A 20,696-nucleotide genomic window follows, 5' to 3' on the forward strand; every position below is an offset into this window, starting at 1 on the left:
TCTTTGTTTTAGGAGCTGGGGTTTCTTCCACTGCTTTAACCTTTTTCATTTTGGGATCAGACCTATCCATTTCCTACAAAGAACCAAGATACTTTACTGCAGATCTAGCCAAATGGCACTTCCTTGGATTTGCAGTCGTACTTTCCTCAGAGCTCGGGTAACCAAATAAAGATGGTATATATGTTCTTTCCATGACTTACAATGTATGATAATGTCATCAATATAAGCTCTGCAAAAAACGAGCATATGGTTGAAGAACCTGATCTATTATACTTTGGAAAGTGGCTGGAACCCCATGCAAACCAAAAGGCAAAACTTAAAATTGAGTGGAAAAAAGCTGTTTTTGATTGATCGGGGGGATTTTCTGGAACTTGCCAATATCAATCGGTCAGATACACCATGGAGAGAGATACTTCATCTACACATTTTTCAGTAAGAGCGTATATCCTGGGCATGGGATACTTCACTGACCCTTCTGAAATCAAATCAAAATATCCATGACTGATCTGGTTTTGCGACTAGGACAATAGGAGGAAGACCATGGGCTTTGAGAAGGTTCAATTATATTAGCTTTTATCATGGTTTCTTTCTCCTCCTGAATAATTCTCTTACTTCTCTGAGGAATGCAATAAGGTTTTAGATGGACAACCTTTCCTGGAGGTGTACAAATAGAACACCCCTTTCACTCTCCCTGGTTCAGCTCTAAATATTTCAGGGAAATCGTATCGACATATCCATTGTCTTGTTTTTGATTTTGTGCCAAGTCTGGAGAAATTAACTGATTGGTATCATTTTTCCAGGCAACAGACTATTTAACATTACTGAGGTGCTTTGGATGGGATTTTCTCTCCAATCTTTAAGAAGGTTAATATGATAGATATGTGTTTTTATCTTTTGGTCTGGTTATGAGACCCGATAATTTGAATGCCTGGATTGTTCTAGAATCTAAGAGGGTCCCTGCCACCTAGAGAGCATTTTGTTTTTGGAGGAGGGAAGAACCACCAATAATGCCTGACCCACGGAAAAAGAAACTATTGCTTTCTTATCATGGTATTCCTTCTGGTGTTCTTGGGTTTTAACCATATTGCCATGTGTTCTTTTAATCGCTTAGCAGTCTGAAATAAGGGTAGGACAGCCTTTTCCCTCTCTTTTCGTTTCTATCAGCATATCTAAAACATCTCTTGGTTCTCTCCCGTATAATAATTCAAACGGGCAGAATCCAGTAGAAGAGTGTGGTGTTTTTCTAATGGCAAATGGGGCCCATGGTATCATGGTATCCCAATTCTTTCCATCTGCTTCTACTTATTCCTCCAAAATGTGTTTCAATGTCTTATTAAATCTTTCAATCAGCCCGTCAGTTTGGAGATGGTAAATTGACGAGGTATATCCTCTATACAACATTCCACCTTTTAGAGGAAAAACATTGCCCACCCTTCTCCCTTCCTTCCTCTTCAGATACTATTTGAAGAAAGGGTTCTGCAAGCAAATGATAATTTCTTTGGGCAAAAGCTAGATCTGGGATAACCTCAGATGCCTCTAGGATACATTTTCTCACTGATTTAGGGGGATCCTACATCCGATTCTCAAATGCTTAGTCCTCCTTTCATTCTCAGTGCTTTTCTTAATTTCTCGTGGTTTTGGAAACCGAGCCTTTTCCAATATTCCTTGAGCTATACTTTCTTCTACTTTCATTTGTTAATTTATTTCCTCTATTTTGCATCATCACTTCTATATCTCCTCTATAATCGGGATCAATTACTCAGGCCAATACATCTACACCATATCACCAGACTAAACCTGATTTGGAAGCTAACATAATGAAATTTCCAGGAGGAGGGGTAAGGACCAAGTCTGTGGATATCAAGGCTCGTTCACCTGCTTGAAGTAAATTCAACCTTAACTACTATAGAAGTCAAAGTCTATCATCTGCTCAGTAGCAATGGTGGGACCACAGGCTCTTTTGCTGAGTTTCTCAAATGTAAGGGTTCCCCAGTTTGTACCAACCGAGTCCCATCCTGCTTTGACACCGTATGTGAGGGGTCAGAAATGAGAGACGGACACAAAGTGGTAAAGTTCTAAACATTCTCCATATTTATTAAAGCAAAAGAGATGGGATGAAGGCCTATCTGTCCCTATACTAATGAGAAAGGTGCTGCCTATTAAACTAATGCTAAAGCAAACTGACCCTGTGTCCAAACTATGTCTTACCTTCAAACTAACATGTGCAAACAATTTACATGGCAAATGTCTCTGATTCCAGTTTGTCAATTAAGGGGTGTGAATGTTCAAATAAATGATTTCAACAAGGCAAACCTTATTTTCAGGAGTTGGCTTCCTCCCCTGAACCATACCAGGATGTAGTTCTAACTATGTTCTGTCCAAATGAGAGAGTGCCTCTTTTCCCATGTACAAGAAGATGTCTTCCTTGGTTTGGCAAAGCAAGAATATCTTGTACATACAATGTTGTCGGATAGCAGTAGCTTGTATGTCTCCCTCACAACACCCTTCTCAAAATGACAACACCTAAGATCTATTTTTATAGAATACTTCTTTCAGAAATGCAAAGCTCAAATGTCTCCTTTATTAGACCACTACTTTGAGAACAGCACAACCAAAATATCTTTTCCATTAGACTTCTGTTTTCAGAATTGCCAAACTCAAATGTCATTTTCTTTCAGAATTGCAAAATGTACATCTCTTCCATTAGACCACTTCTTCAGAATGGCGCCAACATTTTTTACTACAGCTTTCAACTCAATCCTTTGATTTTCTGGTTTACTCTCCGGCCAGGAATATCTCTGTAACTGTAAACCTCCTTCCACTTTAGTTGTCATACAACCACATTTCTTAAATAACACACCATGCTGACTTCAGTAAATACTTCCCCCGGTTCCATGTGTTAATATCCCCGCAAAAATATTGCGATACAAACATATCGCCATATTTTTGCGGCGATATTGAGTCATGGACCATGCGGGGGATACCCCCGCAACCCATGCATTATTTTTAAATGTGTGGGGGGACACCCCCGCAACCCCCACTCCCACAAATTATCCCCCCCAAAAAAAACGCCTATGGCGAGCCAAATGACCATATGTATGGCGATATTTTTGGTGGGGATAATATGTAGGGATACCCTTCCCTCATGCAGGCATCTCATATATGAGGGTTTTCTCAAGTTCTGTTTGTCAAACCTTTCAATTTCTCTTGGCTCTTGGCAATGCTTGTTTCAGATTTACCCCCAACTGACATCTAAGATAAGGAGAGCTGCACAAGCTCTGTCTCTCACAATGTCTCCTGATTTATGGCAGTGCTGGTTCCAGGCTTCCCCCAACTGACATCTCATGTAAGGAGAATTGCACCATGTTTGCCTTCCTTTCACAATGTCTACTGGCTTCTGGCAATGGTGGTTCCAGGTTCTAACCAACTGACATCTCATGTTAGGAGAATTGCACCTTTTTTGCGTTTTTTAATTTGTTTCAGGCATTTTTCAAAACTGTCCTTTTAAATATTCATCAATCTTGCACGCCATGGGGCCCCTCTTCCTTACAGGCCGACTCGCCGGCATGGCGTGCTGCTGCCAGAGTCTACAGAACCAGCTTTCCTCTCTCAGCAGAGGCTCCTCTGGTTCCTGTGTCAGCATCTGCTTCCTTCGCTGATCGAACCTGCGTGGCTTTGCAGGGACTAGTCTCCCCTGCCTTCGCTGCGCTTTGCTCACGGTTTCTGCACCGGCGTCTCCTCTCCGGTACAGTATGCTGCGACTCTGCGCTAGGGGAACATTTACAGCTCGCTCTGCGGTTCCTCCTCTCTGAACTGCCTCTGTGTACCCAGTGTCTCTTCCCGCTATGCCTACTCTGCAGCTTCTCTCCTTGCTCCCTTCTTGCTCTCACAGCTGCAAGCAATATTCAATTTTAACAGACCCATGCAGCTGGTCAACTAGGCTGCACTTCATGTTCAAGGTCACATTTCTTCCACATTAACCCTCTGTTCTTCGTCTCAGTAACCCAGTGATTATTGGACTTGGAGTCCATATATTTTCTAGGCTTTGCAGGGCAATGTGGGTTTGAATACTTGATGGAATAGTAATTGTTAGAGTCAGGAGAAGTTATGTGAACACTATCTACACCACTTGGCTCCAGTTTACAAAAAGCCATCAGTGTTTGAACCATTAGGGTTCTAGGGAGACGGTAAGAATCATGTGTCTCTATTACTGGAGTCACCCCTTCCCCCAGATATGTCTCCTCCCATGTGGTCCTCCCTCATGATAAAACCTCAGTCTCTGCTGCTAGACGAGTGTTGCATTTGCTACCCGCATCGTCAAGATTCTTTGTTTGGTCTTTATCCATGGGCTTGCACCGCAGTCCCTTACCTTCAATTTCGGCTTTGAAAGTGTACATTTTCAGCTTAGTAGAAAGCAATAAAAGATCTGGGAGTGACCCTGTTTTTTACATTGGGAAAATGTGTCTGATTCTTCTGCTGACGCCTTTGGTAAGCTCAAGGAAGCCTTCCTCCAAAGGGCAGCAGAGCCAGACCTCCTTACCCCTCCCCAGGGGAAGCCATTATGGGAGCTACAGATGAGGAAGCCAGTGAAAAGACTAACCCGAAGTATCAGAATCCTCTCAAGAATATGTTTTAGCAAGCCCTCGTTGGAGGCAAGAGAGTCAGGAAAGTCAGGAAAGAAAAACACCTAGAATCGCTGGAGACAGACTTCTCAGACATGTTCGACCCAGATGACATCAGGTCCTCGGACTGGCCGAGGGTGGCCAAATACTTGGCTCAACGAACCCGGAAAGTCCTCGATAAAGATAACAGGGCGCGCATGAGAGCGGAGTGCCCGTGGCCGGATCTAGCAGGGAAAGTTGCTGAGACACCCAAACTCAAAAAATGTTTTGCATTTGTCACTAAGACCTCGAAGGATATCAGAAAGGGCATGGATAGGTCCTGGCAGAGCTGTCAGGAGAAGCTGTTAGACATCACAGGCTCACTACCGAAGATAATGGACTTGGCATAGACGGCTCAAGACACCGGAGAGGAGGTGCAGGTAGAGACCTTGGCTAGCTGGGCACAGGGAACGCTAACTGCGCTATCTCTTTAGAGAGACGTAGAAGTCTCCTGCTGAAGTTCGACCCAAAGTTGAGCCATCTGGCCACCTAGGAAGCAGAAGCAGCAGCGCACAGCCTTTTGTTTGGAGAGGTGTTTGGCAAAGAGATGGGGAGGTTCGTAGGCACATACACCTCCCCCGAGAAAGCACAAGCATCTATAAAAAAAAAAAAAATTAGGGCTTTTGCCAGGACCGGCTGGTCTCTTTGTATCCTCACAAAGAACCCAGGGCGGCAGGGCCCACTACTTGTAGTCCAGGCAACAGGACTCTTGCTTCCCCTCCAGAGGGAGGAACGCCAGAGACCGGCGAGCGAGAGGAGCTGGCAGAGCACAAGGAACAGTCTCAGGTAAGAGAGTTGCGTGGCGCATACCGCCCTGTATGAGGCAGAACATTGCAATTTTGGTGAAACTGGTTTGTGCTTTCCAGCGATGCATGGGTCTTACAGACAATTCAGGGGTTCAGGCTGGAGTTCTTGCAGGACCCGTCCAGGGGTCGCAGCCATACCTCATGGTCAGACCACAAGCGATGAAGCACTCCTGCAAAGCGAGCTCATGCAGCTCACGGACAAAGAGGCAATTGAGCGCTGCGACACATCAGGGCCCCACTTTGTCAGCTATATGTTCCTGGTGCACAGGAAAGAGAAAGTACGACCAGTAATAAACCTAAAGGAACTCAACGGCTGGGTGGTTTACAGGCACTCCAAGATTGAGGGCATCCACCAGCTTTGAAACATTCTCAGGAAAGACAACTGGCTGGCCAGAATAAACTTGAAAGATGCATAGCTGACGGTCCCAGAAACTGCAGCAGATCTGCGCGTACCTAGCATTCCGGTGGGAAAGGTGACAAGAGAGAAACCTTAATATATCACATAGAATGGGTGAAAGACCTCCCATTGTCTCTAGGATTTCTAGTGAACAGAGAGAAGTCAGACATGCTCTCTGCTAGGAGAATAGACATCCTCGGTTTTGTTGTAGACCCGCAGAAAGCGTTGCTGGAGTTCCTAGCGAGGAAGATTCGAGATATCAAGACTGAGCTCTGGGTATGCCTCGACAAAGCAGTCCTGTCGCTCTGCTCCCTTGCGAGAGTAGTAGGCCTGCCGGCTTCTTCCATTCAAGCGATATTTTCAGGGCCACCCTGCATTACAGAGCCCTACAGAGGTCCAGCATCTTCAGCAGGGACTGAGATAGCATCAGTTAGTGCCTCTCGATCAAGACTCTCGCACAGAACTGCTTTGGTGGTTGCAGAACATGGAAGCATGGAATGGGCGGGCAATCTTTGGCAACCTTGGTCATCGAATCGGACGCCAGCAGCGCAGGCTGGGGACCCCGATGCAGCGCCCTAGAGACCGGAGCTGAAATGGGCGCCCAGAGAATTAGAGCTACATATAAACTGCCTAGAACTGCTAGCTGGGTCTTTCGCAATCGGGGCTTTTAAAAAGGAAAGGGCAAACTGCTGCAACCTCTTGAGGATGGACAACATATCGGCAGTCGGGTACATAAATCATTTAGGTTGGGACAATATCCAGACCCCTTGCATAGCTGGCAAAAGATTTCTGGCGTTACTGCCTCCAAGCCAGGATTTCGGTCACAGCTGACTATCTCCCGGGGTCTCAACGTGGTAGCGGACTGGAACTCCCAGTACCTGACTGACTCCAGTAACTGGAAGCTCGACTAGAGCGTTTTCCGAAAGCTGGACCAGTTGTGGGGACCGATCCACACCAACCTTTTCGAGTCCAGGCTCGATGCTCAGATGCCCAGGTTCTTCAGCTGGAGATTGGACCCAAGCGCGTAGGACAGACACTTTCCTTCTGGATTGGAGTGGGGAGTTTCATTATGCATTCCCTCTGTTTGTGATGTTGAGCAGAGTGCTGGAGAAGGTGTTCAGAGAGAAAGCGATGATAGTGATCGTAGCGTCCGTTTGGAAATCACAATTTTGGTTTTGAGCTCTGATGGAACTTTCCTCGGATTTCCCATGGATTCTCCCGTCAGATGTACGCCGGCTCACGGACCCAGCTAGGCGGCGTTATCTTCTGAGAGTGAGAGAGGCGCTGCCGTTGATGGCCTTCAGGGTATTGGGGGTAGATGGGCAATGGCAGGCATTTTGGGCCCAGCTGCCCACCTCATATCGGACTCCTGGGCACCATCCACTCGCAGGAGCTATGAAGCGGCGTGGCACAAGTGGGAGAGTTTATGCACAAAGAGAGGTATTCCTCCAGCTTCTGCCCCTGTAGCATCAGTCCTCAATTCTTTGCCCACCCAATTAGATGACGGCAAGGCCTTCAGGACAGTAGGCGTTTACAAGTCAGCCATTTCAACCGGACACGCATTGGTGAACAGCTTGCCACTGGGAGAACACCGAGCAGTGGTGAGACTCATGAAAGGAGCACAATGGTGCACGCCCCCAGCGCCAAAGTACACGCGGCTTTGGGATGCGACCATGGTGCTGAAGTTTCTCGTCGACTGGCCGGCCAACAGATCTCTCTCGATAGCTCAACTCTCAGGGAAGTTGGCAATTCTCCTTTGTCTAGTATCGTGTAGAAGAGTCTCTGATATTGGAGCGCTAGAAGTGAGTAGGAAGGTATATGGTCTGGAGAGCTTGACCTTCACTTTAGCTAGAAGGACTAAAATAAGATTCCACTCCCATCTCATACCGGTACATGACGGGACACCCAAAGTTGTGTGTCCCGTCCTGCATCAGAGAATGAGTCTAGGACAGCAAAGATTTGTCCGGCAGGGACCTTGCAGTTGCTTATCACGCGCAGGCAGCCGTTTAAGGCGGTTGCAAGAGCCACCATAGCTAGGTGGGTCCGGGAGATTATGCAGCAGGCAGGGATCAGCTTGGATTAGTTTGGAGTGCATTCGATGAGGGGAGCCATGGCTCCCAGAGCATTTCCCGCAGGCGTCCCACTAGCAGATATTCTGCATGCAGCAGACTGGTTGAGCGACCGCGTATTTAAGTCTTTTTATTTCAAGCCGATTCCGTCACTGGCATAGGTGGTGGTGCAGAGCTTTGAACAAGCATAATGCTTGCCTCCTGTCTTGACATAGAATGAAGATTACCCCTGCTAGTAGCGCAGGGAGACTTGATTCTATTAAAGACATGGAGGCGAGCATTACTTTCCCGCCCAGCGCATGCATTTTATGTTAGCGTTGCATTAACCTGAAAGTTTCCGGTAGTGTGATATAGGGCAGTGCATGCTCCCTCCTAATGGTTTTCTGCTGGATTGCAGGAGATGACCAGAAGAACGTTTGGGCGGCCCAGCTGGCGAAGGAGGCTCATGAGGTTTCTGGCGGGACTGTGAATCCGATGAGCAGAAGGGACTGCGGTTCGTCCTAGCGGAATGTGCCCGGGGCAGTGTTGGATGCAGTGTGCCGTGTTTTCGACCGTTATGGAGTTGTAGGTCAGAGCATCCAAAGAAGAGGACGAGCAAGAGACCGTATGTAGTCAAGGTGCTACAGACAGGAAGAAATATGGACTACAAAAATGGACTAGAAGAAAGGGAAATGTAGTTTTTCAAAAGGAAAAAGAGAAAATGGAAAGTTGTTTGTTTTTTCAGTTTGAATATTAGAAACTGCTGAAGAGTAGATTACAGAAGTTGAAGGCATACATTAGTTTTCGAAAATTGATTAGCAGAGTTTGCTAATTAAAATGTTTTTGATTAGCAATTTTGTACTAATATTGTTAATGTCACTGGACATGAAATGAGAAACAATAAAGCAGTTTTGCTTATAGCTGAAATAAGACGTTTGTGAGGAGTCAGGCCTTGCAATTTTTTTTATCTTCAGCTAGACCTGCAGGTCGGGTAGCATAGTTTACCTATTCAACCTAAGAGAAATGCACTCGACCCATAACAACGGGGGACAACAAATGTATAATGCGATTTCTGTAAAATGGTGCTTTTCACTACAAACCCACTTTGTTTGGCAGACTGCTGCCACCCAGAGTCCAGCAATGCACAGTGAATATTTTATTTGACATTTACTGCAAACAAAGTAGATGTTAAATAAAAGTTTCAAACATCTCTTGTAAATGCTACTCACCCTTCATACAATCTGCTTGACTGAGTGGGCAAAACTACTTTGTGAGCCATAGATGAGTCTGTAAAATCTAGGTTAGCTGCATGACTGGACACAAATAAATAGATATGATTAAAAAAAGGCTCTGAAAACAGTTTGCCCAGCTGTTTCCTGCAGGTGGTAATATATAATACAATCATAAAGCAAAGCGAGCTCTAGAGGCTAACTGCAGTGTTTGGTATTGCAGTAGATCTGTAGATCTTCAGACTGGATGGATCTATTGATCACTACTTTGCGTATGCATTTAGTTCGCTTTGTGTATTTATTATATAAGAGGTAAGAAACAAGACTAAGCAGCATGGATTGCGTAGCAGGCAGAGAACTGGCTAAACTAGGTGGAATATTGTAGTTGGTGGTTATCGCACTTTCAGGGTACCTGGTATAAAGCAACAGGGTGATCATATAGAATGTCAAGGAATATGGGTTTGATCATGGGTTGAGCACCAGTTGCAAGATGTGTGTGTAACCTGCAGGTTACAGAACTAGGTTTGCCATAAAAAGCATTTGATCATGTGATCATATACATTTTCAAACGTTCACTAGTCAACATGATGCATCTTCCCCAAAAAAATGAAATATAGTTGACACTATGAAATTCAGATACACTAACCTAAACTTTACTGTAAAGCATGGATCGTTGCAAGGTTTTACAGTCTCAGTACTGTAATTATGTATTATTTAACAACTTAAATTTTAGGAATGGAACTGCATGACTGTCTTTTTAAAAAATATAAAGTTGACACATACTTTTCTTTATCAGACAGGATATAAAAAGCTTAATAAAAAAATCATCCCGATTACTTCTGGTTTGCAATAATTTGAAAAACAAATTATTTTCTTGCACTCCTACACATGCATTTGGCACTTAAGAGTGGATGGAGGTGAAGATTACTTCTGTACTCGCCCCCCCTATTAGCACTTGAAGTGAACGGAGAAAAGAGGGTGAAGAGAGCACCGACGGCAAGAGAGGCATGCAGGGAGAGCTGTGCTTTCATTGAAGAGGGCAACTTAAATAGCTAACTTTGCTACACAAGTGTTCATTTGATTAGCAGAACTACAGAATTGCATCGAAAATTGCGATGCGACACTGCTTATTTTATGCCTTGCCTCAGTGCGTTTATTAGAATCAAGACTCCCTGCGCTACAGAAGCAAATGTTGCTTATCATTTGGAACATAAGTCGAGCATTGTGTTGCCATATGCCCAAATAACTCTCCCTTCCTCAAGATGTACCTCCCCTCTGCATCCCTCGGGGTGGGATCCTTGCCTTAAATGAGTAGTGTCCTTAGCAATTAGGGTTGGCTGAAACCCATTTCCCCCCGGTTTCTTCCCACTGGAAGCTAAGAACTACATCCGGAAACTACTTCGATGTAGCCTAAATTCATCTTGTGGAATCTGGTGCATTTCCTGGAACATGATAATCACTGCATATAGATCTAAATCTAGAAGCTGTTTCAAGCTAGACTTCCTCTTGATAGGACAATGCAGGCATTGAGCATAAGGGTAGGAATATTAGTTTTCCACTGAACACTGAAAAGGTTAAAGCATATTTTGTTGAGCTATGTGCCACCAATGGGATTCTTTCTAAGTTTGCTTGTGTTGCCATTCCCTTGCTGTTTGCCTAACCAACTTTGAAGCAATGCAACTTTGCGCTACTTGAAATAACCCCTGCTTCCCTGTTAGGGTCCCTCTCACAATATTGGAAGGCTAGTGTAAACAACCATTGTCAGAACTTGTGGAGCCCATCCAACAAGGCACACGAGCAAACATCCCCCACCTGCAGCATTACTATATAGTTCAAAAACACGTGGATAAGACAAAACAAGCATGGACATACGCTTGCCTTGCAAGTGTCCCATGGAGAGAGGGCGCGTTGGTCAAAGCATTGCATGATCTTTCCTTATAGCCATTGCGCAACCATATCTGTCAAAATAACTAGTTTCGAGCTTGAACGATGTATACAAAAACGATTACAGGTTATTGTGTTGAGACCAAAGTGAAGGTGTAAAGCATATGCAAATATTGAAATGCTGTCACCCATCAATCAGTTCAGGTGAATTTTCCTGCATCTCTGGAGGATTTTACGGATCCCTCTCTCTCTTTTTCCTCCTCCAGTCTCCCAATCCTGTTCCAGCTCATGGCCTGAGATTCAGAGACCTCAACGTTGGGGCGCTCCCGGGACGATCAGTTTAGCTGTGTTTCCTTGGGTGGAGAAGTTGACTGGCGGTTTTCACTGTTGAGATGGATCAACGCTTGCCCTCAATTGTAAAATGTAGTTCACATCCCTAAAATGGAGCCAGCTCATCATGTCTTTAAGGGTCTTTCTCTTGAGTGTCAAGGGATATATTTCTTGAATAATTTCAAATGAGTGTCTCTGAACAAGATGTCCTATTGCTGTCTTGCTGTTTCCATGATGGATTCTGTGACTACGAAAAAGTGGACAGGAGGAAGAACATCTGGGATCTAGTCACTGTGGTCCGATTTGCTGGGAGATCTTGGTGCGGTCTGTCGTCTAATTCCATCTCTCCATCTCGTAACTGAAGTAGAAATTGAAACGAGTCATGTACATATGCATTTATGTCACTATCAGAGATGTGTCCAGGGATGCCTTGTACCTGGACAGGATTGCGTCTCTACCTGTTTTCAACGTCCTCCTGTTTTAGTTGCAATGTTGCACGTTGGGCCTCCAATGTAATAGCTTTATCTGTGATCTCAGCAAGATTATGGTGTTGCTCACAGGCCACATCTTCAGCATCTCCTATGCACTTTACTACAACAAGATCCTGCTTCTATAGCTTTTTTAGTTGGGCTCATTTGGGGCTTGCCAGGAGGCAGTTAGCTGTGTATCCTCGGGCTCTGCAGGGGCACCAAGCCTCCCCAGAGAGTGCAGCGTGATTGGATCGCTGCTATCCCCTATCGGTGCCATCAAAGCGGATCTTTAACAATGCATGTGGGTGGTGTCATCTTGAACCTGAAAGTTGTCACCAAAATGGGTCCAGCAACTTCTCCAAACTGCAAAGCAGTTAGGCTCTTAAAACGACCAGGTCACAGCAATTCCCTCAGATATCGTTGTGTCCCCTCTTGTTTTTGTCGTTCCAAAAGCTGCATTATGAAGGGGGAATTGACTATGGATCACTGAAGTGAGGTGAATGCAGTGCTCAGCTAGTTCACGGCCCGGTCAGTGTTATTTCTAAGCAGTAATGGCTTCATTGATGCAGTTAAGTACGCGCCGGGTTTAATAAGTGTCTTAATCAAGTGTGCTTTCCGCCAGTTGATTCATATGCAATATATTTGTACTTGCATCTGTTTCTTTCACTGAAGTCCTGTTGGAAACAAGCAATTGCAAGCCTACATTTTTCGGTTGTATATTAAATAGGCGTTTTGCAGGCACTGACGTCATATGCTCATCAACTCGCACCATTCCACTTGTTGTCACCTTTTTGTTTGGATATATTCTTTTTCACAGATCATAGTTCTTGATCCCTCATGCTTGCCAGTCAACATGAATCTCCAGGCTGTCGTGAAAGACAAAACATTATTTATTTTCCTAACTTTCTTTTTAAACCCACTTTATAATGTGTAACCCGTGTAATCGAAATTCTGTTTTGATGGATTCTAAAAATGTGATGAAGTAATTTGAACTAAAAATATGCCCACCTTTCACAACTAGCAGGCCCTTACAGTAGTTGTTTCACGCAGCGTATCTCAAGAGCCTCCAAAGAGAACCTTTCACAACCCCACATTGATTGTTTGGGGTTTGGCTGCCTGAGTAATTAATTGTTCTTTTATAATGCGCTTAATACTGGGGGCCAGTTTCTAAGCGCGAGCCCGTGATTCACACCTGTGTTTTTATATGCGTTGTCTTGCTTCCAAGTCAAAGGCTTTGCCCCCGAGCTATCCTCCCGGGTCTGTAATGCATGGGCTTTGTGTCTGATGCACCTCTATTTGCATACAAAATGTATTTCACTTGCTGATGCATTGTTTTTCTTATCCATTTTGAAGTTTCTGGAAATTCATGACCTGAGACATGGGTATATTGGTAAAATGTGAAGTATTAAATAAGTGGACCTGATAAAGATAACCATACTGGAGAGCTTCCTCTTTCTGCCACTATTAGGACACTTCACTTTTTGGGCCTGTTAATCTTTTCTTGTGTGAAATTGTTTGTGCATGGCTATAATTAGTCGTGCAGGAATTGGGGATTGCAGTCTATTCTTGTTGCCATTACTATCGAAGCTTGAGATGCATATATTCTATAGTTGGAGTTAAAATATTAAAATGTTTGTTAAGCAATCCTTGTCATCCTATGTTTTAGTAATTATTTGAATACATCCAATAATATTTTCCAACCCACATTTGTATGTATGCGTGTATTTTCGTTTTAGACTTGTGCATTGTTATATATTTTAATGCACTCTTTGTCTCATTAATCCTTGGCCTAACATTGAAAACAGTTGTTTTTTAACTCTTTGGTATGCGGATCTGTTTTTGCAGAATGAAAAGGGGAAGGAAAGATCACGATGACAACCATTACTCGGTGGATGACCTGTGGGATGTAGCAAAGAAATCGAGAAATACAGCAGAGGAATGCTTTGAAAACACAGAGAGTCATGATTGGGGGAATTTGCTTCCTGATATTATCCTACAAATATTTCAATACTTGCCTCTTCTTGATAGAGCATATGCATCACAAGTCTGCCGAAGCTGGAATCAGGTGTTCCACATGCCTGACCTTTGGAGATGCTTCGAGTTTGAATTTAATCAGCCCGCAACATCGTATTTGAAGGCTACACACCCGGACCTAATCAAACAGATCATTAAAAGACATTCCAATCATCTTCAGTATGTCAGTTTCAAGGTAATGCTTTTCTTTCTAACAAAGAGGTATCACACGGTTGCCATTGAAATACATTACCAAAAACATTTTCGAACATGAATGTTGTTCATTTGAGTGCTGTCTGAATATCTTTTGGTTGATCCTCTAAGTGCTTTATAGTTGGTTCATTGAAGTGGCCCTCTTTTGAATTTCAGAATGCTGCATGCCTCGTTTGGAGGCCTCTTGCAATAATAACATGGATATCTAACAAGGCAAGCTTTGAGTAACTCATTTAAATCTTTGGGTGCCAATAATCTTGTTGGACCTACATTTTCCAAGTCTATACTAGTGGTGTGCTGCATAGGACGAAACTTTGAGAGCGAGAAAGCTCCTTACAATAAGTGGACCTAAAAATTGCCATCATGTGTACACTGAACATTAAACTAGATTTGTTCTGTACTTCTGAATGCATTTTTGCAATGATGCAGCAGACCAATTCTGCCCAATACTTCTGCCTCACTCCCTCCACATCACAAGCCCCCCGTTTCTAAATGCTCGCCCCCACTACTCCTGATCAGCAGATACTTACGGTCATTTGATCTGGTCCAATGGAAGAGTGTCTGTGCGAAGTTCTGAAATGACTCGCAGGCATAGATTGAAAGACTTGCTCGATCCCCGCCAAATGCGTGTTAACAGCAGGATGTGTGAGAAGTCCTGTTATTCTTCTGATAATGAAACCAGAGACTATTTTCTGATGGATGGTAGTCCACTTTCAATGTATGACGAGAAGGAGCGAGGTTGATGTAAATGGCCACACATTGCAAAAAATGCAAGCGCACCTAGAAATGTATTTTCAACAAATTCAGACATGATGTTTTGCTACATAACCCTAACATGTAGCCTGACCGAGTTCCGACTAGTAAGCTAGTTAGACAACATGTGGTACTCGTGTGCGCCACAAGAAGTATAATATAGCCTATTTATTTTGCAATGATGTAGAAAGCCAATGTTTGCATGACTGTATAAGTGGTCTGTATAGTGTTAAAATGTGCATTTGAAAGCATCCAGCACGTTTTGAGACAGAGCAACATGTAACACTGCTGAACACAAAGGCTGGGTACAGACATCCACAGTAAAAACATGAATCCATGCACCAAATGGGTATCACTGGAACTTCCAAGCCTAGTGCCCTTAGAGCACTCTTAAGCCATGAGTGCAATGTTCTAGAGGTGAGATAGCTGAGTGACTATCAGGGCGCTCAAGTGAGGATGGGTTGGAGCTTGCAAGTGTCCAACTGTGTGCGGGCCACGTCCACCTTTGAGCCCTGCCAGCTACCAATTTAGAGGAGAGGGCACATTGTTCATTTGCACATAGATATTGGTGATTATTGTAACACATCTTTTAAAACATTAGTACACTGATGCATTTTATTGTGCTTATCCAATTCTGGCTTTCTTACTCCTTTTCTTAACTATGTACCGATTGGTTACGATACTGCACACTGGACAAATGTATAACAAAACCAAAATGAGATTACAGTTGAATGAATTTTGTTGCATTTTATCAATAAGATAACTTATTGCTGTCATGTAGTCAATTATATAATACTGTGAGAAACTGCATTTATTAATATATTTTAATTGTGATTGAATTTAGTGGAATGTTTTTTTTTAACATTTTTAAAATAATTTTGTGTCATCCTGTTTACATTTAATTTGGTGACCAGTCCGCCAAAGAACATAGTCTCCCCCTGTACCCTGCATAGAACGTATAGTTTGTTTACCCTAAGGGTTCAAAAGGTACTTAGTTTCTCCTGGGTAGAGATAGAGTCTTGCTAGGCGGGGGTTTAAAAGTCAACGCTGGGTACTTGAGGTCGTAGTTCAGTACTGGGGACCATGTAGACAGAAATTGGTGGATCTTTCACTCTTTTGCTGCTGTAACATTTTCTGCCACTAGCACGTCCCATACCTTGATCCACCACAAAGAGAGGTTAGGGTTCTCTCTCTATTTCCAGCAGCGGCCAATTGTGATGTGAGCCGCCAACAACAAATGCGTCAATAGTTTTGCCCACACCGCAGATTTAGGGTACACCTCCTCAAGCGGGACCTCTAAGAGCAGAGTTTTAGGACACATCGGGAGATTGCTGCCAGTGATGGCTTCTATGGTCGTTGCATGGTTTCCAAAAGGAATGAATCAAGGGGCAATCCTCTCGCCCCACAATTTCACCAGCAAGAGCGGAGAATCGAAGCCTGGAAGTGATGTATCTGTTCTAGGGGATAATACCAGCGAAATAGAAGTTTCAAGGCACATTCATTGTTGGTCACGCATCTGGAGGAAGAGTGTCCCATGGCCCAAATATCTAACCACTGTTGATCTTCCATTCGAAGGGCCCAAGTACGCCTCCCACCGGCTCATGTAATCGGGACGGGAGGTCAGCAGATCTTCTCTCGGGAGTTTATAAAATTTAGAGACCCTGCTCGGCCCTGGATCCTCCAAGGCTGTTAATTCAAGAGGGCTCAAAGTACGTGTCGCCTTTTGCCTAGTTTCTGGGTGTGTGATCCAGTGGCATAACTGGGCATATGAGAACCTGTCTGTTTCCGAGAGGTGGAAAGCCTTTTTGCATTCTTTGAATGAGTGAGGTTGGCCTTCCTCGAATAGCTGTGTTAATGTTTGACGACACCCTCGCCTCCAATTCCCACAAGATTCTAATTGCATCCACAACGAGAAGACAGGGTTTCTGTAGATTGGGGATAGTGGGTCTATGCCGCTAGGGATCTTTTTCCATTTTAGGGTCTCATCCCATGACTTCAGGGTGACCTTTGTGGATGAGAGGAGGTACTGCCATTGTTTTCACATCACATGGGGGATAAAGGTTTGAAAACGAAGGGGGTGAGCGCGCTTGGACTGCTCGATCTTAGCCCATTTCGGTTGGGGAGAACTGGACATCCATGTCAGCAAGTGCGAGATCTGTGCCGCCTCCGCATTTTTATGCAAGTCAGGTACCCCTAAACCTCCCAACCGAGAACCGCCCAACATCACCCTTCTAGAGCTCCTGGATTTTTTAACCCTCCATATAAATCCCAAAGGTTTACGTTAGAGATGGTCCAATACTTTTTTCGGTATTTCTGCTGTGAGGGAAGAACAAAAATAGAGGAGGCAATGGAGTAAGTTCATTTTCACTGCTGTGATTTGGCCCATCAGGGAAATCTCCTGGCCTGCCCTTCTCTCCAAGCCCTTTTCTAGCACTTTAATGCAGGGGGTGGAAGTTGGACATAAAGGGATATTTCGGGGAAGCCGTAAGCCGCACCCCTAGGTATTCGACAGATTTGGTGTCCCAGTGAATTGGGCAAAGGTATTGGAGAGAATTGATGTCCCGTGGAGATGAACCCCCCCCAACCCCCAAGGCCATTGATTTCCCATAATTTATTTCGAAGCCTGCTACCTGGCCGAAGGATCAGAGTTCTTAAAGGGTGGCTTGGAGGGAAGGCCGAACATTAGTAATAGAAAACAACACATCATCGGCATAAAGGGACACCTTGTGGGGGGAATCCCGAACCCTGACCCTTGAATTGCTGTGTTACTACATGTTGTGCCAGCGGTTCCATGATTAAGGCGAACAAGAGGGGGTGGAGGGGGCAGCCCTATCGCGTTCCACTGGTGAGGGGTATCGGGATGATGGGGCCCGGTTAACCTGGAGTAAAGTGTTCGGGTCGGAATAGATGGTCGCGATCATACTTCTGAATTGGGGTCCAAAGCAAAAGGCCTCTAAGGTTAGGTGCATAAAGGACCAATCGACCTTGTCAAAAGCCTTCGTAGCCTTGAGGGCAAGGAGGGCTAATTTTCCTTTTTCCATAGCGGTAGTCTATATAAGCTTTAGGGCTCGCCTAATGTTGTCTCCTGTCTTCCTTCCCAGGACGTAACCCGTTTGGTCTGCATTGATCAGTGTGGGGAGTAGTGGGGGCTAGGCCGTTTGCTAATACCTTAGAGTAAATATTCGCATCAATATTTAGAAGAGAAATTTGCCTATAGAAGGCCCATTACTTCGGATCCTTACCATGTTTTAATAATATCATAGTAGAGGACTGTATGGAGGGGGTCCCACTACCCGCTTCTCTAAAGGAGTTAAAGAGGGCTGTTAAATAAGGTAGCAGTTGGCTGCTAAAGAGTTTATAACATTTTGGCAAAAATCCGTCCGGGCCTGGGGCTCTAGACTTCAAGGATCTTACTGTCTCCACTTCTTCCTGCTGAATTGGGGCCTCTAACGCCTCCATCTCCTTGCGGGATAGGCAAGGCAGGGCAGCTTCCTCATATCTTCTTTGGGCTGAGGACGATCTAGCTGAAGCCGACATCGTCTCCTGCAGGTGGGCTATTGCTAGTTGTAGTTTGGTCGGGTCCCCATATTGTGTTACCCCCTTGTTGATCTTTAAGACCTATAATAAAGTTGCATTTTCTGGACTGAGCCAATTTTTTCACTAGGAGTAGGTTGGCCTTATTGCCTTTGGCATAGTATCCCTGTTTGATAGACATCAGAGAGTGCCCCATCTTTTTTTAAAACCTTTATTTTTGGTATTTAACACACAGAACAAATACACACCCACATTAGGGTGGATTATCAACTTTGCGCCGTTAACTTAGATCCCCTCCATCCCCCCCCCCTCACACTCCCCCACCCGCCCCCTCCCCTCCACCTCAAGGCAGATATGCTGATTAGCAACAGTTTGCCCCACCGGGTCCTCGCTCCGGGGATTATTGGTCTGACTTCGGCCTGTATCAGGGTGCGTTGCCTGACTCCGAAGTGTCTGTTGAGGAGGTTTCATCTTCATTTATCAGAAAAGTTATCAGCGGGCCCCAGATGTCGGGCGGGCGCGCGTGCTGAGGAAGGAGTTTAATGAAGTCTGCCTCAACATCCTGGTAGTAGAGTAGATCCTTTCGCCAGGCTATGTAGGATGGCGGGGGGTCGCAGCCCCATGCCAGGGCGACTCTCCTGCGGGCTAGTGTTAGTAGGACTCCGGCCAGTTTCCTCGAAGGGGCTGTTAGCAGCCTTGTCATCCCCAGCAGGGCTGCCGTGCATCTCGGTTGTATTGCTTCTCCCAGGATCGCCGTTGACGTGTCTAGCACCCTGTTCCAGAAGGGGGCTACCTCGGGGCATTCCCATGCCATGTGTATAAAGTTCGCGGCTATGGTTCCGCATCTCTTGCACTCTGACTGGATGTCGTGATGGTGTTTGGCAGCTTTTTCCGGTGTGTAGTATGTTTGGTGAAGGAAATTGAAATGAATAAGTTTGAGCCGGGAATTAAGTGCAATTTTCTGAGTCTGATTCAATATGTAGCTCCAATCTGCTTCTGGTATATTTGTGTTTAGCGCTTTTTCCCATCTGTTTATCGCCCCCATGTTGACGGGGGGTGTTCCAGTGGACAGAGTTTTGTATATTTGCGACACCAACCTGCCGTCTCCTTGCGCTTGAATGACATCGTGCAACAATTGCCACGTAGGTGGTTGACGCGGGAAGTCTGGCAGGTGGGTCTGCAGGGTGTAGCGAGTTCGGAAGTAGAGGAACACATCAAGCGCAGTGTTGCCCCCTTTCTGTTTGGCTTGGTCTGATGTCATGAAACCTTCTTCTGTGAATAGGTCCCCTAGGGATCTTATGTGCAGTTTATCAACCCACTGGTGAAACACTTTTTCTGATGTCAGAGGGATCCCAGGGATAAATTTGACTGGCAAGAGGGGAAGAGTACCTTGTGTGCACCCCCAACTTCTTCGCCACGGTCCTCCAGACCTTGTAAGTTGTGAGCATCACGTTCATCGTGCGGATGGGAACGGGGAGCTGGGCGAAGACCACTGCAGTTAGGAAGTTGGGAGTCGCCAGGGCTCGTTCCACCTGTACATGAGGACGGATTGTTTGCTTTGCATACCAGTGGCTGAGGTATTTTGCCTGGGCTGCCCAAAAATATGTTTCAAGGTCAGGGAGGGCCAGGCCGCCGCTGGACACGGGGAGTGTCAGTGTCGTATAAGCCACTCTAGCTGGTTTGCCCGCCCAGATTAACTCAAGAACCAAGCTTTTGAGCCTTTTCAAGAAGGTTTGTGGTAGTAACAGCGGTATATTGTTGAAGAGGTACAGCAGTTTTGGCAATACTACCATTTTGACTAATGAGGTTCTGCCCCAGAGTGTCAGTGGGAGTGTCTTCCAGCGAGAGACCTTGTCGTGCAGGGATTTGAGCACCTCTTCATAGTTATCCCGGAACACCGCTTGATGATCCAGTGACAGTTGGATCCCCAGATATCGAACCCCGGTGGTTCTCCACGTGAGTCCGAAGTCGTCGGCAAACAGTTTTGTGTCTCGGGTCAGTGGGAAGACGACTGATTTTGAATGATTAATTTTCAATCCGGAGGCCGCCCCAAATTTGATGACTTCCTGCATGACTGGGTTCAGATTAACCTCTGGGTCACGTATATATAGGGCCACGTCATCGGCGTATAGGGATACTATAAGCTTGTGTGGGCCGATTATGAGACCCCTCTGTTGACAAAGTTCCCGCAGATTGGAGGCTAGTGGCTCCATTACCAGAGCGAATATTAGTGCCGAAAGAGGACAACCTTGTCTTGTGCCACGCTGTAGGTTTATTAGGGATGACTTTGCCGAGCCAACTACCATATTAGCTTCTGGATTGGTGTATAGGAGGGAGACGAGCTTGATGAAGCGAGCC

At 45.1% G+C, this 20,696-nt stretch overlaps 1 protein-coding gene across 3 annotated transcripts in view; it reads left to right on the top strand.

Moving 5' to 3' along the window:
• Positions 1–20,696, top strand: part of FBXL3 (F-box and leucine rich repeat protein 3) — a 168,279-nt gene that overhangs the window by 37,779 nt on the left and 109,804 nt on the right. For all 3 annotated transcript variants that reach the window (XM_069639780.1, XM_069639782.1, XM_069639781.1), the window contains exon 2: positions 13,671–14,034. In XM_069639780.1, the coding sequence (XP_069495881.1) occupies positions 13,672–14,034 (363 nt within the window). In that variant the 5' untranslated portion in view covers position 13,671. The remainder of the gene's footprint in view (positions 1–13,670; positions 14,035–20,696) is intronic.

The sequence above is a fragment of the Ambystoma mexicanum genome, chromosome 7q (genome assembly GCF_040938575.1).
Source record: "Ambystoma mexicanum isolate Mex_15411 chromosome 7q, UKY_AmexF1_1, whole genome shotgun sequence".
Lineage (NCBI taxonomy): Eukaryota > Metazoa > Chordata > Amphibia > Caudata > Ambystomatidae > Ambystoma > Ambystoma mexicanum.